A 14,586-nucleotide genomic window follows, 5' to 3' on the forward strand; every position below is an offset into this window, starting at 1 on the left:
CTCCCCACCTGAATATATTTCTCAAGTTTGTAACCCAATGTTGGCCTGATTACAAAGGTGAATTACATTAGCACGTATAATCATGATAAGAGGTAGGAACGCCATGATGAGGCGGCCTGCTTGTGCTCTGGTTTCTTCATCTGGTGCGTCCAGAGCATGAGGCCATCAATGATTCGCCAAAGGATGAAGGTACTGTGGTGATTTTACTGCTTGAAAGTCATAGCGTTTCTGGAGTCCCAAATCTTCCACAAAGTAATGAGGTCATCAATGTTACCCGTAGGTGAGAAGCCAACCCGATATTCGTTGCGCGAGCGGGCAGTCGATGAAGATGTGTTAGCTGGTTTCACCATCGAACCTGCAACGCGGGCATAAGGAGTCTAAGACGATATGCTTGCATAGAAGGTTGCTTTTGGAGTTGAGTCAACCACGAAAGAGAAGCCATGCGAAGATCTTCACACGGTTTGGAACGCATGAAGACCAGATGGATATGGCATGCACATCATCGTCGTCGTCGCCGGCGGCCATGGTCAGCGCATAGGTGGCCCTCGTGGAGAAGTGTAGGCCACCGTTCAGGTAGCGCTCATCCGGTCCTGTCAACAGCTGGAAATCCTGCATGAGAGACAAGACAGAGCACAACTCGGTAGCAGCATTAGATGTTAGGTGGTTCCGTAGGATTGATTCTAAACTGTGGTTCAAAACAGCAGCCACACGAGCGAGTGGTGTAGTGGTGTGTGAGTAAAGGCAGGGGAATAGAGTAGCAAGAGGTTTTTGATGTAACCAGACATCCAACCAAAAATAAGTGTTAGCGCCAGAGTTTGTGAGTACAAAGGAGATGTCATGGAGTGCTGGTAGTTGTTGGTTTATAGTTTGGCAAATGAAGAATTGGCTGTTCTGTGGAGCGATGAGAGCATTTGGGTGTTGCAATGCGATCCAGTCTAGCCAAGGTGTTTGATCTGGTAGGAGTGCTTTTACAACAAAATTTCATAAGTAGACACTTGTTCTGCTCATGTAGGGTTTTTTAGTCCTAGACCACCACGCTTTTTTTGGTTTACACACATTTTTCCAGGCAACTAAGCATTGTGCACCAGTGCAAGTTTCCTCGGCAGCCCCAAAAAGGCTCGCCGGACAGAGTCTAGGGTTTTGAGAACACTTTTGGGGATGAGGAAGACAAACATGAAATAGACCAAGATGAAGTCGAGGACAGCCGAGAGTAGGATGAGCCTATCCCCTTTGGAGAGGATTTTGGCATGCCAACCTGTCAAGAATTTTCGACATCGTCCAATAATAGGTAGGAAGGCGTGTGTGGGTAGGCGTGTGGGAGCTAGGGGTAGGCCTAGGTAGATCTGTGGGAAGGTTGAGGTTGAGCATTGCATGGTGGTGGCAATGGAGACGGCCATGGCTGGGTAGACATGCATGGGTATGAACGTTGTTTTTGTGAAGTTGATAGTGAGGCCGGTTGCCATGGTGAAGTCATGGAGAATGTTTTTTTAATTATCGGGCACCGTCATTGGATGCCTTGGCGATGATGAGGGTGTCTTCGGCATATTGTAAAACAGTTGGTGGTAGATGTGAGAACAGTGGGTGGCTGGGGTGTAAGAGGTTGCAGTCTTCCTGGATCATTTGCTGTAAAAGATCAACAACGATGATGAAGAGGTAGGGTCATATGGGGTCTCCCTGTTTGAGGCCGTTCTTGCAATTAATCCAGTTTCCCAGGATCTTGTTAAGCAGAACGGCCGTTTGTCCGGTTGAGAGAAGGTCATGGACCCAGGCTGTAAATTTAGGCGGGAAGCCGCGACAGTGTAATATGGATGTGAGGGAGTCCCAGGAGAGAGAGTGGAAGGCTTTGCTAAAGTCTAGTTTAATTACCTTGGTGGGAACTTTTCTAGTATGGCACGCGCCGACGATGTCCGCAACGTAGACAAAGTTTTCAGCGATGGAACAGCCAGAGATGAACCTGATTTGGTTGCCGTTAACAAGCAATGGAATCAACGGCTTTAGTCTATTGGTGAGTACCTTTGTGACGGCTTTGATGGGGCAATTCTGGAGGGAGATCGGATGGTAGGCGTCGGGTGTGTTTGCATGGTCTTTTTTGGGTAGCAGTATTAGGTGGGCTCTGTTTAAGCATTCAATTTGAGCGGTTAGGTTTTGGAAGTCTGTTATGAAGGAGTTGATATGAGCCTTGACGATGTTCCAATATTTTCTATAGAACTACAGACCGAAGCCATCTGGTCCAGGGCTAGCGAGAGGGTTCTCTTGGAGGAACGCGTCTTTCATTTGTGAAGGGAGAGTCCAGTGTGCTGAGCTGAGATAGCGTTTGGGGTAGCTTTGTGGTTGAAATGACCGGTAGGTGTGAGGTGAGGATCCAATAATTGTTGTGAAGTGATCTTTCAGAATGGTTGCTTTTTTGTGCGTGTGAGTGGAACTCATTCCCATCAGCTAGGAGGGATGTTATAGTATTCTTACGAAGACGCTAAGAGGCGGCTGCGTGGAAATATTGCGTGTTTTCCTCTCCTTCAATTGCAGCACAAACTTTGCCTTGTTGTTTCCAAAAGGCCATTTTTTCAGTAACAGCCGAGTCTAGGGCATCTGAGACAACAATTCTTAGCATTTTTTCGGCGTTAGAGAGGGGTCGAACCTCTTCTCTTAGATCAATAAGATTGATGATTTGTTTTGCAGCTACCACGCGATGGTGCGCTGGTGATCGTTTGAGGGCCCATTTTTTTAGTGCGCATCTTGTTACTTTTAGAACTTTGGAAAGGGCAGCGGCGGAGGTTTGTCGTTGGTTCGAACGGTGATTTTGGGCCAACGTTTTTGTATTATTTCCTGGCAAGCCGCGGCTAGTCCATGATGATTTTTTTTCGAGAGTACGCCAATGGCGTACCTTAGCTTTATAGAAGATGAAGAAATATTTACAAGAGATTACAAAGCGGCGTCCACTTCACATAAGCGTCCGCCCTCCTGATCTCCGATGGCCACCTAAGGAACTACTCACAAAAATGTAACAGTCCACTCCTACTGGCTAACTCCCGCAGTTTGCGTTCTCTGAGGATGCACTCCACAGTACCTAGCTCATTCATGATGCCAGCCCTACCAAATACTCTATTGTTCCTTTGTTTCCATAAACACCAGGCAATGAGCATCACAAATGAATCAAAGTCCTTCTACATGGTCTTCGGCACTGCCTTCCTGGCTCTCATCCACCAAACTTATAGAGGAGCATTGCCATCCGGTAGCAGGGCAAGATCAATCCCTATCTTAGCGAAGCAAAGGTACCACACCTGCCTAGCGAACACACAATGAGTCAAAATGTGGCCCACAGTGTCTTCTTCTTGCTCGCAGAGAAAGCATGGCGATGTTGTTTCTTGTAGGCCATGTCGAGCTCTCCTATCCGATGTCCATAGCCTATACTGAAGTGCCAACCACATAAAGATTTGGCAAGAGAGTGGTGCTTTGCTTTTCCATATGGCTGCCGCCGGCTGGAACTTGGTACCTCCTTCACACATCATCTTGTAAGCGGAGGAGGCTGTGTAAGTGCCTGACTCGTTCCAGGCCCAGTACGGCGCGTCCTCCGAACCCTGGTGGAGTTGGATGCCCACCAACGCCTCCCAAAGCCTTATGAACTGTGCCAAGTCCTCGGTGTTCATGTCCCCCACAATATCATTCATCCAAGCGTGAAGATACAGCCCGTCCTTTACCGTTCGCCTGTTGATCGTTCGAGTTTTGACCTTGGGCATCAAGCTGGGCGCCAGCTCCTTCACTGTCGCCCCTCCAATCCATATATCCTTCCAGAAGAGTATCTTCGCCCATCTCCTATGCGCCATTGTACCAAGCTCTGGAACGCCGTCGATGCCTCCTTGTCTACAATCTCTTGCAGGCCCTGCCACGATTTATCGTCATCCGTTCGCTTCAGCCATTCCCAACGCAGCCGGAGGGCAATCCCTTGTTTATTTAGGTCAATGATACCCAGCCCACCAAGGTCTTTTGGCCTGCATACCCGCTGCCATGCAACCACGCACTTCCCTCCTACTACCTCATCCGTGCCTGCCCAGAAAAAGGCTCTGCATCCTTTATCAATCCTATCCAGCGCCCATTTGGGGGCATCCGCTATGATCAAGTGGTGCGTGGGTCTCGCCCTCATTACTTGATTCACCAAGATGAGCCTACCCGGTCTGGTCACCAGCCCTCTCTGCCAGCCTGGGAGGATTTTTAGCGCTGCGTCAATGATGGGCTGCCAATCTGATCGGGTCAGTTGTCTAATGGCAAGTTGGTTGCAGTCCATGATGATTCAAATCTAAAATGAAGCGATTTTGGTACTTTCATTTGAATATTTAGAATTAGTGAAACGTGATCGGATGCGATACGTGGTAGAGATGACAAAGTGGTGTTGGGGAAGCATCCAAGCGGGATTGAAAAATGCTTGGCGCCAACGAGAAGCTGACGCTTTCAACACCATGATCAACGACCTAGCACTAATCGAACTACCCTGTTAGATAGACGCTTTACCTGGTCCAACAAACGATCCTTTGCCCCCAATTCTATGTCACTGTCATCCTTTTCCTGCCCGCTTGCCTCTGCATCGTACTCAATGAGAAGCTAAGATAAGCTAGGTTCGACCAGTTGATGTGCTGAAATCATTAGGTAGTCTACTTGTCAACAATATAAACCGACATCAACACGGTCCTTATTACTCAAGTGTTTATCCAACATAATGGCCAATGGTTCGTCATTCTTTACATCTATGATATTTTTCCGAAGTGTTGTCTACAGTCAATCGATATTCAAACCCCGACCCTACCATCGGCCATGCATTGGCATCCTATAAGGAAGCAGTAGAAAATGCCGATGTTCTCTGACTCGTGCGGAGGGGTAAGCTTAGGGCATGGCAGCAGTGAGGTGGCGGCGACAGAGGAGCAGCGGGCAAAGGACGACGCCCCGCACGATGCTACGGGACGGTGAAGATGACTGAGGCGGTATCCGGACGCGAAGGGATGAACAGGGCAATACCGTTGGAGTCGAGCGATGTCATGCAGTGGCTTCGAGAAATGTGATCGGCGAAGTTCGATCCAAGGTTTCAGTCCTCCACAATTTGCAAAAAGTTGGTGCCAGCCATCACATTTCTATGCTAGCTAGTGGCACGATCATAATTTCCCTTACCTTGTTGCCCTCCCTAAGTCCCAACAAATGAGACCTGATGCCCATAGGCACTTCATCTCTCCTTCTCTCCATTTCAGTGAGAAGTTATGCACTGCTCGTTTCACATGGATGGCAGTGCTATATAAATCACCGTAGTAATAGCATCGTGAGACCGTGAGTGAGCTAATTCGATCCATCTAAAACATTCGGAGCAGAAACACTTGCAAATACTGGCAATGCATGCTTGACTATCCAACATTCCTCTCTCTCACTAATGCCATATATAAATAGGCCATGGCTAACATTTACGAACTAACCCACTTCCAGCCAGCAGCTCCATCACAGTAGCAAAACAACACTAGCTTATGGGTTGAAGCCACCAAGCATAATCCTGAAACCAGTCTGAGAGTCATGTCGACGCACCACTTTGGGTGCTGTGCTCTGGCCCTTCATGAAAAGGAGGTCAGTTAATATCTCAACATGTAAACATGAAAATCGTTGCGTTTATAAAGATTATTTGCAATACTCAATATAGCAAACAAAACCATCTATGAACTTGTAGCATACAGAATAACAACAGAACACTTGCTCATAACATCACGAGAACCCCCTTTTCTTGCCATCCGCAGGAGCCTACAAATATTTTGAAAGTGCAGCGAATAGAGAAGATTGCATAAACCAAAAAGGGCCACAAACTAGAAAGGTTAAATAATTTATTACCCCCTATTCCACCATTCAGCAATCATTTCGAAAAGAAAGAAATCTGAGGATTTATGCACACTAATTCAGCAGTTTTATTCCCTAAAAAAATCAGTATTATCAGCCAATTATGGGGATATGGGCACAACCAAACTTCAGGTACTCGAAAACCAATATAACATCTGCTAACTGAACACCGAACACCCATGTAGATGGTGTGAATGAATTTACGGAAAATGAGAGTTTAGCACTCTGGGAACAGAACCTAAAGAAAATACTAGTACAAAGACCACAAACACATTCCCGAAACCTACAGAGCTTTACAACAAAGATAGCATGAGGAAACCTAAAGCTAGGACAACCTGAAATTAATAATTGGCACGATATTGAAGCCAATGACACATAACTATGAACTTTCATAGCAAAATATAGATACAAGTCCGACAGAGATAATGCATGGGATTAAGCAACAGAGGCATGGAGTTTCAACAATATGCAAAACAGAAATAGTTGTTGCATTCGGGAGCGTGATAATCATGTATTTAGAATATGCTTACCAGAACTAGGAACAACACTGCATTCCACATAAGGGTACTCCTTGAAGATGTCATATATTTTCGTGCACGAACCGTTACTTGTTGTGACATCATCCGAAAGCTTCACAGCTATTTTTTTCAGCATTGGTGTGCATTTGAATATTTGTCTCAAGAAATCAAAATCATGCTCCTGTCCTTTGAAGACATTGATTTCCACTTCTTCAAGATTGATCAAGGTGATAGTTTCGCTTCTCCAGTTCTTAGGCTCATCACAGGGACAATATACTGGGCATGCTATTGCTTTCTCCCCCTAAAAGAAATATGAATAACTACAGCGTGTTATACTCTTTGAAAACATCATCTCAAAACTGTACCTGGATTTGCCTTTTTGCTTCATATATTTCAGATATATATAAGCAGAGGAAAGAATTACCAGTCCTATCTTAAGAATTTTTGTAGCAGTACGAATCCGATGAATCGCCAGGAGGCGAAACACAAATGCTCCAAAAGCGTGCCCGCTTGTTTTGAAAGAGTTGAAATGTAGATCCAAAACAGAGAAGTTACAAACCACTAGATGTTGCTCTATTTCTTGCGCAAGGCTGAGTTCAGTGCGTGGGAAACTAAATGAGTGCTGCAAAAACAATTTGACAGTAATATCAGCAATAAGTTTAATAAGTATAGTTGGCAACTCCAGGAAGTAAATTGAGCAGGCCAAGGAACGCACAAGACAGTCCATCCACAGGCATAGGGCATTGCTCTCCGTCTCAAACCTCACCATCGCAAGGCCCCAAAGGCCAATCCCAGCAGCTACCCTGGAATAGTGGCATAGCCACAGAACCTTCTCCATCATAGGTGCCAAAACGGACAGCCTGAGCTCGTGGCGAGTGTCTAAGGATAGTGTCAATTGCTTAAGCGTGGGGACCTCGATATCCACACTCCTTGTCTTGATCTCTAGAACTAGCTCCTGCAGGGACGCCGAGCGGATGGTGTCGCCGAGCGAACAGTCGGTCGCCCTTAGCACGCGCAGGCGCGGACAATGGAGGAGCAAGTCGGCAATGTCCACGCAGCAGCGAGAGAGGGACAGCACCTCTAGAGCGGGGAACATGTAGCGGCTTGCCGGTGGATCGGCCAAGAGAGAGAGGTCCAACTCCAACTCCAACCCAGATAGGTCGATGGAGGTGGCTCGGTGGAAGCAGGGGAGGTCCACCTTTGGGGGATAGCACAATAATAAGTCAGGTGTCACGCGGGCAAGTGGGCCGAGAGAGACGATGAAGCGGAGCTCCACCGGCGAGAGCCCCGCGGCGGCGCGGAGCAGTGAGGAGACGCCGGCCGCGTACTGCAGGTAGTATAGCAGCTCACGCCGAGGAACAGGCGGGGGCACCTCGGAGTGGATGTCGAGGAGGAACACGCCGGGGGCGTGGACGAGGGAGTCGAGCGCCGATTGGAGCGAGTGGAGCGCGAGGTCGCGGAAGGTGAAACCGGTGAGGCGGGTCCAGAGGCGGCTCCACCGGCGGGAGAGGAGGCTGGTGCGCGCGGCGGCGCGGGCGCAGCGGAGGCGGGAGAGGACCTGGAGAAGCAGATCCTCCGGGAGGGCGCTGATGACATCGGCTCCTCCTCCGGTTGGACCTAGGTCGGGAAGGCCGCCGTGGTGTGCTCCTTCCTCCATTGTTGCAAACCCTAGTGCGCCGCGCACTTCTTCCAAATCGCCGCAATTGCTCTCCGGCTCGACCGTGAGATTTTCTGTTTGAAAAGGTTCTTTTTCGAGATCGACCCACTTGTTTTTCCGGAAATGTTAACGCCCACACGTGTGGGCATTAGCCATCTCAACCACACGCATCCATCGCCGTCCAGCAGTATGTGCACGAATCTTGACACGTTTTGGCCGATTTTCTGTGCCACGTAGGACAAGGCGTGTGTGTGGAGTGTGACATAGTTCGCCCACATGCCGGTTGCCCCCCGCGGTCAGCGGTTGCCACTCGGGGGCGTGTGGTGGAACTGCTCTGCGCCCGCACGCCATGCGCCGACCGTGGTTGACGTCAAACACGTCGCGCACTTCGCCCCCCTCCCCCTCACGGTTTCATTTACTCCTCCCTTCAGTTACTCGCACAACCCACTTCGCAGTTCAGTCGATTGGAGGAGAAGACGAGAGGAGAAGGCGACGGCGGAGGCGGAAGAGTCGACGGCATTCGCGGCCGTCGGTGGTGCTCGCCGGACCAGAGCGTCTTCGCCGGAGCGCATACAGATTGAAGGTAATGCTCCCTCCCACTCTCAAAATCCTTGCCTACATTTTCTCCCGTGCCCTCCGTGTTCGATGCTTCGCTCGAGATTCATCGAGATTCAGGCGGGTTCGCGATGCGCCGGCGTTCCCGCCGGCGGCGGAGTCTTGTGCTTGCCGTTTTCGGTGGCATTGGGCAGTTTCTTCGCCGCCGCGGTGGCGGTCACGCCGGTGTGGTTCGGCCTGTCTGGAGCCACATACTGGTTGTGCCTTGGGATTGGGCCGTTGTTTTGCTGTCTGATAGTTGCGCATTGCTTCAAATTGCTATTCGCGATCAGTGCGGGGAGAATTTTGGTGATGAATTTCAAGTCATGATGGTTGCCATTGAACCCTAGATCTAGGTAGTTGTTTTTCAAATTGCAGAATGAAGGCAAACATGGTAGTTTAAGTAACTATCTGCAGCGTATGGTAACTAATTTCGTGATTGACTGTGATAGTTACCACAAATATGTTTTCCATGTGGCAACTAATTTCGCACACAGGCTATGGTTGTTGCCATGCTGTAGGCATAGGTGGTCATTGCAGTTTCAGTAACCATGTGCACTGGATGGCAACTAATTTCCACATCAACTGTGTGTCAGTTGCCACATATATACTTTCCATATAGCAAGTATTTCTGTGAACACACTATGGCTGTTGCCATGTTGTATGCAGGATAATATGGCAAATTCACTGTAATGCAGACCCAAATTTGTGTTTTGCCACGCTGACTTGTGGCAACTGACAGGATAATGTGGCATGGCAAAGTATAGTAACTAGGTAGTCTTGTCAGTTTCAACAACTATGTGCACTAGATGGCAACTAATTTGCACGTCAACTATGTGTCTGTGTCAGATGCCATATATATGCTTTTCCATGTGGCAAGTATCTCTCTGAACACAGCATGTCTGTTGCCATGTTATAGGCAGGATAATGTGGCAAATTCATCGTACTGCAAACCCAGTTTTGTGTTTTGCCACGCTGACTTGTGATATCTTAACATATTTGTCCGTACTAAATGGCAACTCATTTTTAATATGAGGTCAGTGTGTGCATTGCAATCTTAGGTTGTTCAGTAGATGTTTTTCATCGCTTTTTTGAATTTTGTGTTGCATTTTAACATGGCAATTTCAACCTAGCACATTTTTGCCATTGAACACATTTTGTATGAGGACAGGGTGTGAGCTGCCACATTTTATGTTGTGCAGTGGAAGATTTGTGCCTTTCTTTCGTAATATCTTGTGCTAACATGGCAACTTCAACATTTTGTTTTCAAGTGCATTACGATCTGTACATTTTTCAAATGAAACCAATGTGCTTAATTGACACATTTATGTTTTCGACAATCATAAGGGGTGCGTGTGTGTTCATGTGATATTTGCCTTCAGTAGTTGCCATTTCAATCGAGCCCATGTGGCAAGCACATTCTGTTAGGTGGCAACTTCTTACTTCCTACATTTCACTTCCACCCTGACAATTTGGTCTGTTCTTACCTCAGCAGAATGGCTCGCGGCGAGCATCAAAACGATGATGATGATTTCATGGATGCACCGCAGCAGAATCGGGCAACTGGACGGAGAAAATACGGCGATGAGATAACTGTCCACACCCCTCCTCCTCCTGCATATGTTCTTGGATGCCACCTCGATCTTGCAGTCGTCTGTTATGAACTAAAATTTCATAACAGTGAAAACATGGCAACAAATGATCATTTGTCTGTTTTGCAGAAGAAGAAACATACTCGCAATAGGGCCTCGCAGGAACGCCTGATTTCATTGACCGACAGATTTACCGACGATCAGAAGGGAGCTGCTGCTGAGATGGGTATGCAGGCTCTGATGGATGTCCGGTGCAAGAATCTAGTCAACCTTGTATGCGACTGGTTTGGTGAGATTTACGACCCCGCCTCCAGGGAATTTGTGATTCCGGGACGTGGAAGACTGCCGTTGGACGAGGAATCCGTGTTCTGCACTTTGGGTGTGCCCCGTGGAGAAATCAAAGTCCCGTATGAGGTCAATAATAAGATCGAGGAAATGTTGTTCCCCCGTTTGTTTCCTGGGTTGGAATCCATGCCGAACACGTCTTTCCTGGCAGATTCGCTGCAGGCTATGACAATCCATGGCGAGGTTTTTAAGATGAAACTACTCATGTACCTCATCTCAACTGTTTTCGCGCCGACCACTTCTCTTCGCCCAAGCAACAAATGCTTCCCCATCCTGGTGAATGATCTATCTATTCTCCATTATTTTCCTTCAATCTCTTGTCTACGATGTCATGTGTAAGCTAGTCACTGTCAGTTTTTTTTGATGTTTTTCCATTCGATTTCTGATGCGGCAACTCGTTGTCCTGAAAATTGTGCCGTGCAGGCGAAACTGAAAGATGTGAAGAACATGAATCGGTGTAAGTTCATTGCCGACTTCCTGCATGATGCATTCTCAACCAAGATGTACCAGAAGGGTTGTCGACTGCATTTAATGGTATTTTTTAATAGTCCTTTTTTGTGAACACTCTTAAACACCTTCATTTATGCATGGCAACCTGATCATAACAAGATGGCAACTACCATCATGACAATATGGCAACTGCCATCATACCATGATGGCAACTAGCACAGACAGATGGCAACTTCTTCTTTTTCTTTTTTATGCACTTCAACTTGATGATTGTAGGAGCATACATTAACCTGTTTTTGGTAAAATACCATGATGGCAACTGATATTTCTTTTTTTTAAAATTGTTGTACATCAGCTCATCTATGTCAACTGTCTTGATCTGTCCACCGTGGATTTCACTGGGACAGGAGGCCCGCCGCCCACACACAAGTTTGTTGTTTCTGCGTGGACTTACGATGCTGTCAAGGCTGTGCTTGCTGCAGACAGGGTAACTGATACCAAATATGGAAAACTGCAGGTTAGTTCTGGTTTCTTTCTCTGCACGACATTCTTACAAATTTTTGTGGCATGACATATGAAAAAATCCTCATGTGGCAATCGTTTGTGGCTAACAAGAGATGACTACCTTGTTAGCCATGGTTGTATGACCATGGTATACATGTCTCACTCCACATGGCAACTCTGTCATCCGTGCTGAAACTTCTATTCTCGTCTTCTTTTTTTTGTTTTATTTGCAATACATGAACTGTTAGTCAGTGTTCATCATTTTCTCTCTTACATCCTAGCTATTTTTTTGGTTATTTCTAGCTGATGGCCAAGCATGCTATAAACTACAGCGTGTTTGGGGGGCCTCAAACTTTGGAAAGTGGATGGACGTGCACTCAGCTCCGTCTTGCCCTACTGAGGTAATCAAAGATATATATCTATGGTTGCTTTGGATTTTTTTATCTTGTGCAAGTGACTCTAATATGGTTGGTTATTGCTGCTTCTTGTTTCGTGCACATGCGAGGGCACCTGTTGAGCATCTAATTGGGCAGTTTGCATCCGGAATGACCAGTCTACTCGGGAAGTTGGTTGAGGGTTGGACGTCCCTTAATGGCTCTGACAGCAACGCGGTTGCGAGGCAGTTCACTATGTTTGTTGCAGAACAGACACATCGGCCAACTGGTTGCCGTGGCCGGTACGACTACAACAATTCGCAAGATCTCGCTGACACACAAGATGAACTAGATGGAGACGCTGCCCTCAACAAGGACGATGACATGGAGAACGTGCAGCACGACACCGATGATGATGAACATGTTGAAGTTCGTGCAGGTGGTAAGAAGGGAAAGGATGCACCAGATGTCCCCCCATCGGAGAAAGTCAAAGAACATACAACCGCGAGAGGCGAGGGGGTGTTGCCCTCAAAGAGGGGGAGGGCTCCTGAGGATGTTGGGCGGTTCTCCTTGCAAGAGGTGTAGGACCGATCCCGTAGCTGCTAGGAGGAGGTTCGACTTCTATTCTAGTGTTTTGTTTTGTCTATATTTTTTGAACAGACTGACCCTTTTTTGCATTTGTTTTGCTAAGCGCGGCAATGAGTTTCCTGTCTGACACTTGCCACCCTTTTTTGCTTCCATCTTATACGTGCAGTGAGGCGACAGCTGGTGGACGAGCAGTTACGAAGAAACAGGCACCAACGCCAACCCGTGCTTCTGCTCGATTGAACAAAGGTGCCCCAGTTGTTGGTGACACCCCTTCCACCAGGTCATCTCCTCGTACGATGATGTCCAACACGGGGGATCCTGTCGTGTTGCCAGACATGAGAAAGCCAGTCAAGAAGTAGGTTTTCCCTGTTCTTTCATTGCCATAGTGCTATATTTTTTATTTTTCAATGCATCTGTTCAACTTGCCACATGGGCTACTGTCATCAGTCCCACATGGCAACTGTTGTTTTTCCAATGATCTCATTCCTTTTTAACTGCATGGCAACTCCTGCATGTTTTTGCATGGCAACTAGTATCTAGGCCAAATGGCAACTCTTATTGTACCTACATGGCAACTGCCATCTTTTCATTGGCTTGTTTGCTCATCCCATACCTAGTTTTGAAATTGCATTCCTGGTAGATCAGACATTTTTATCATTCTTCAAGTTGGCTAGCATGGCAACTCTTGCTGGTTTTGCATGGCAACTGCTAACTATGCCACATGGCAACTCTTATTCCACCTACATGGCAACTACCAGCTTTCCACCTACTTCTCATTTTTTAAGACTTCTACCATGGCAAATTTCTGGTTCATTTCTTAATACATTTTTCATTTGCTTTTCTTTTTTGCAGGGTGCAGAAGAGTACTACACGAGCGGGCAAGCATATCATTAGGGACCCACTCGAACGCCTTCATTCAAAGTTGTCAACAGGTGGCAACTCAGATGTTCATGAGGCGCCAGTCGACAAAACTGCTGCTGCACCGTCAACTGTTCCCACTAACTCTGACGCAAGTGGCCGACCATCTCCGCCAGTTGCAGATGTGCAGGCTACAATAACAGGCATCCGTACATCGGGAGTGATGAGTCGGTATCTACCAGGACTACTAAAATATTGCCCACTCTGCTGGCAATGAAGGATGCTGCTGTGAGCCATGCCACCCCATCAGCAAGCGTTGAAGTGGACGCTCCCGAGACCAACCTAAGCAAGGAAGATTCCCGCTCATCTGACACAGATTCCAAGCGCGTGCGTGGTGGCACTCCTGTGTCCACGATAGAAGTGGCTGAGGCGGCAGTTCATAATGATATGCCATCTACAGGTGAGAGTCTTGGCACAACAGCTCCAGCTCCTGGTGGTGCAGATATTGCTAAGGCAATTGTTTTGCGTGCTGGTCTTCCACCTAGGCGTCATAGCCCCCGCAAGCAATCAACAGACATACCCAACGCACCAGCTATAGCTAGGAGCAGCAGATATGAGTCTGGTTATGTTCCTGCGTCCACACTGTTCCCACCACCTGCCAAAAGCAATGTCACGGAGAAACCGGAAGACCGGAGTACAACTGATGCAGGTGTCAAGTCGGGCACGAGTGATGGAGGTGAACGTCCGGAGCAGAATGCGCCTTTACCCGCAGTGGAAAACCCCAGCTTAAATCTGCGCACTTCCAAGCTCCCAGACAATGTGGGTGTCCCCTATAGCCCAAACAAGAAGATTGTCAAGAAAACTGCGGCTGATACCGCTGACAACACGCTCCACCCTACAAATAAGCCCAATGATTCTGCAGTGGCGGATTCAGATATGTTTGTTGATCTTTCACCCTTGGCTTCTGCCCCTCAAGTTGTTCGTGGTCCGGCCAGTAGGCATGAGAGGCACCCAATGGCCTTCACCCCACCGAGCTTTAGCCTTGGCATCAGTCAAGATCAACCAGTGGTGCAAGATCCTATGTCAGTTGCCTTTGCTTTCCCAGGAGGCATGCCCGCAATGATGGCGCAGCCAATGGTGGAGGGCAGGAAGGCTGTCAAGTTCGCAGAGCCGATCGTCTGAGGTACATATCTTTTGAGCTTATCTTTTTCTTGTAGACATCTGTGTAGTCTGACTTTTGTCCCAAG

At 47.6% G+C, this 14,586-nt stretch overlaps 1 protein-coding gene across 1 annotated transcript; it reads right to left on the bottom strand.

The window, feature by feature from the left end:
* Positions 1 to 5,272: 5,272 nt before the first annotated feature.
* Positions 5,273 to 8,091, bottom strand: LOC119335686. The gene is made up of 4 exons (XM_037607778.1): positions 7,093 to 8,091; positions 6,802 to 6,999; positions 6,390 to 6,678; positions 5,273 to 5,580 (listed from the first exon to the last, which is right to left on the bottom strand). The coding sequence occupies exons 1-4, from the start codon at positions 8,032 to 8,034 to the stop codon at positions 5,543 to 5,545; spliced, it is 1,467 nt and encodes a 488-aa protein (XP_037463675.1). The 5' UTR covers positions 8,035 to 8,091; the 3' UTR covers positions 5,273 to 5,542.
* Positions 8,092 to 14,586: the final 6,495 nt, after the last annotated feature.

Source organism: Triticum dicoccoides, chromosome 7B (assembly GCF_002162155.2).
Source record: "Triticum dicoccoides isolate Atlit2015 ecotype Zavitan chromosome 7B, WEW_v2.0, whole genome shotgun sequence".
NCBI classification, from domain to species: Eukaryota; Viridiplantae; Streptophyta; class Magnoliopsida; order Poales; family Poaceae; genus Triticum; species Triticum dicoccoides.

What these genes read in the sequence shown, in the direction of transcription:
- LOC119335686 (XM_037607778.1), bottom strand. Translation starts at nt 8,034, where the DNA reads ATGGAGGAAGGAGCACACCACGGCGGCCTTCCCGACCTAGGTCCAACC. An exon ending in GCCTGTGGATGGACTGTCTT is followed by an intron (nt 7,000 to 7,092) that starts GTGCGTTCCTTG and finishes TTGTTTTTGCAG; the next exon opens with CACTCATTTAGTTTCCCACG. An exon ending in CAGTGTTGTTCCTAGTTCTG is followed by an intron (nt 5,581 to 6,389) that starts GTAAGCATATTC and finishes CTTTTCATGAAG; the next exon opens with GGCCAGAGCACAGCACCCAA.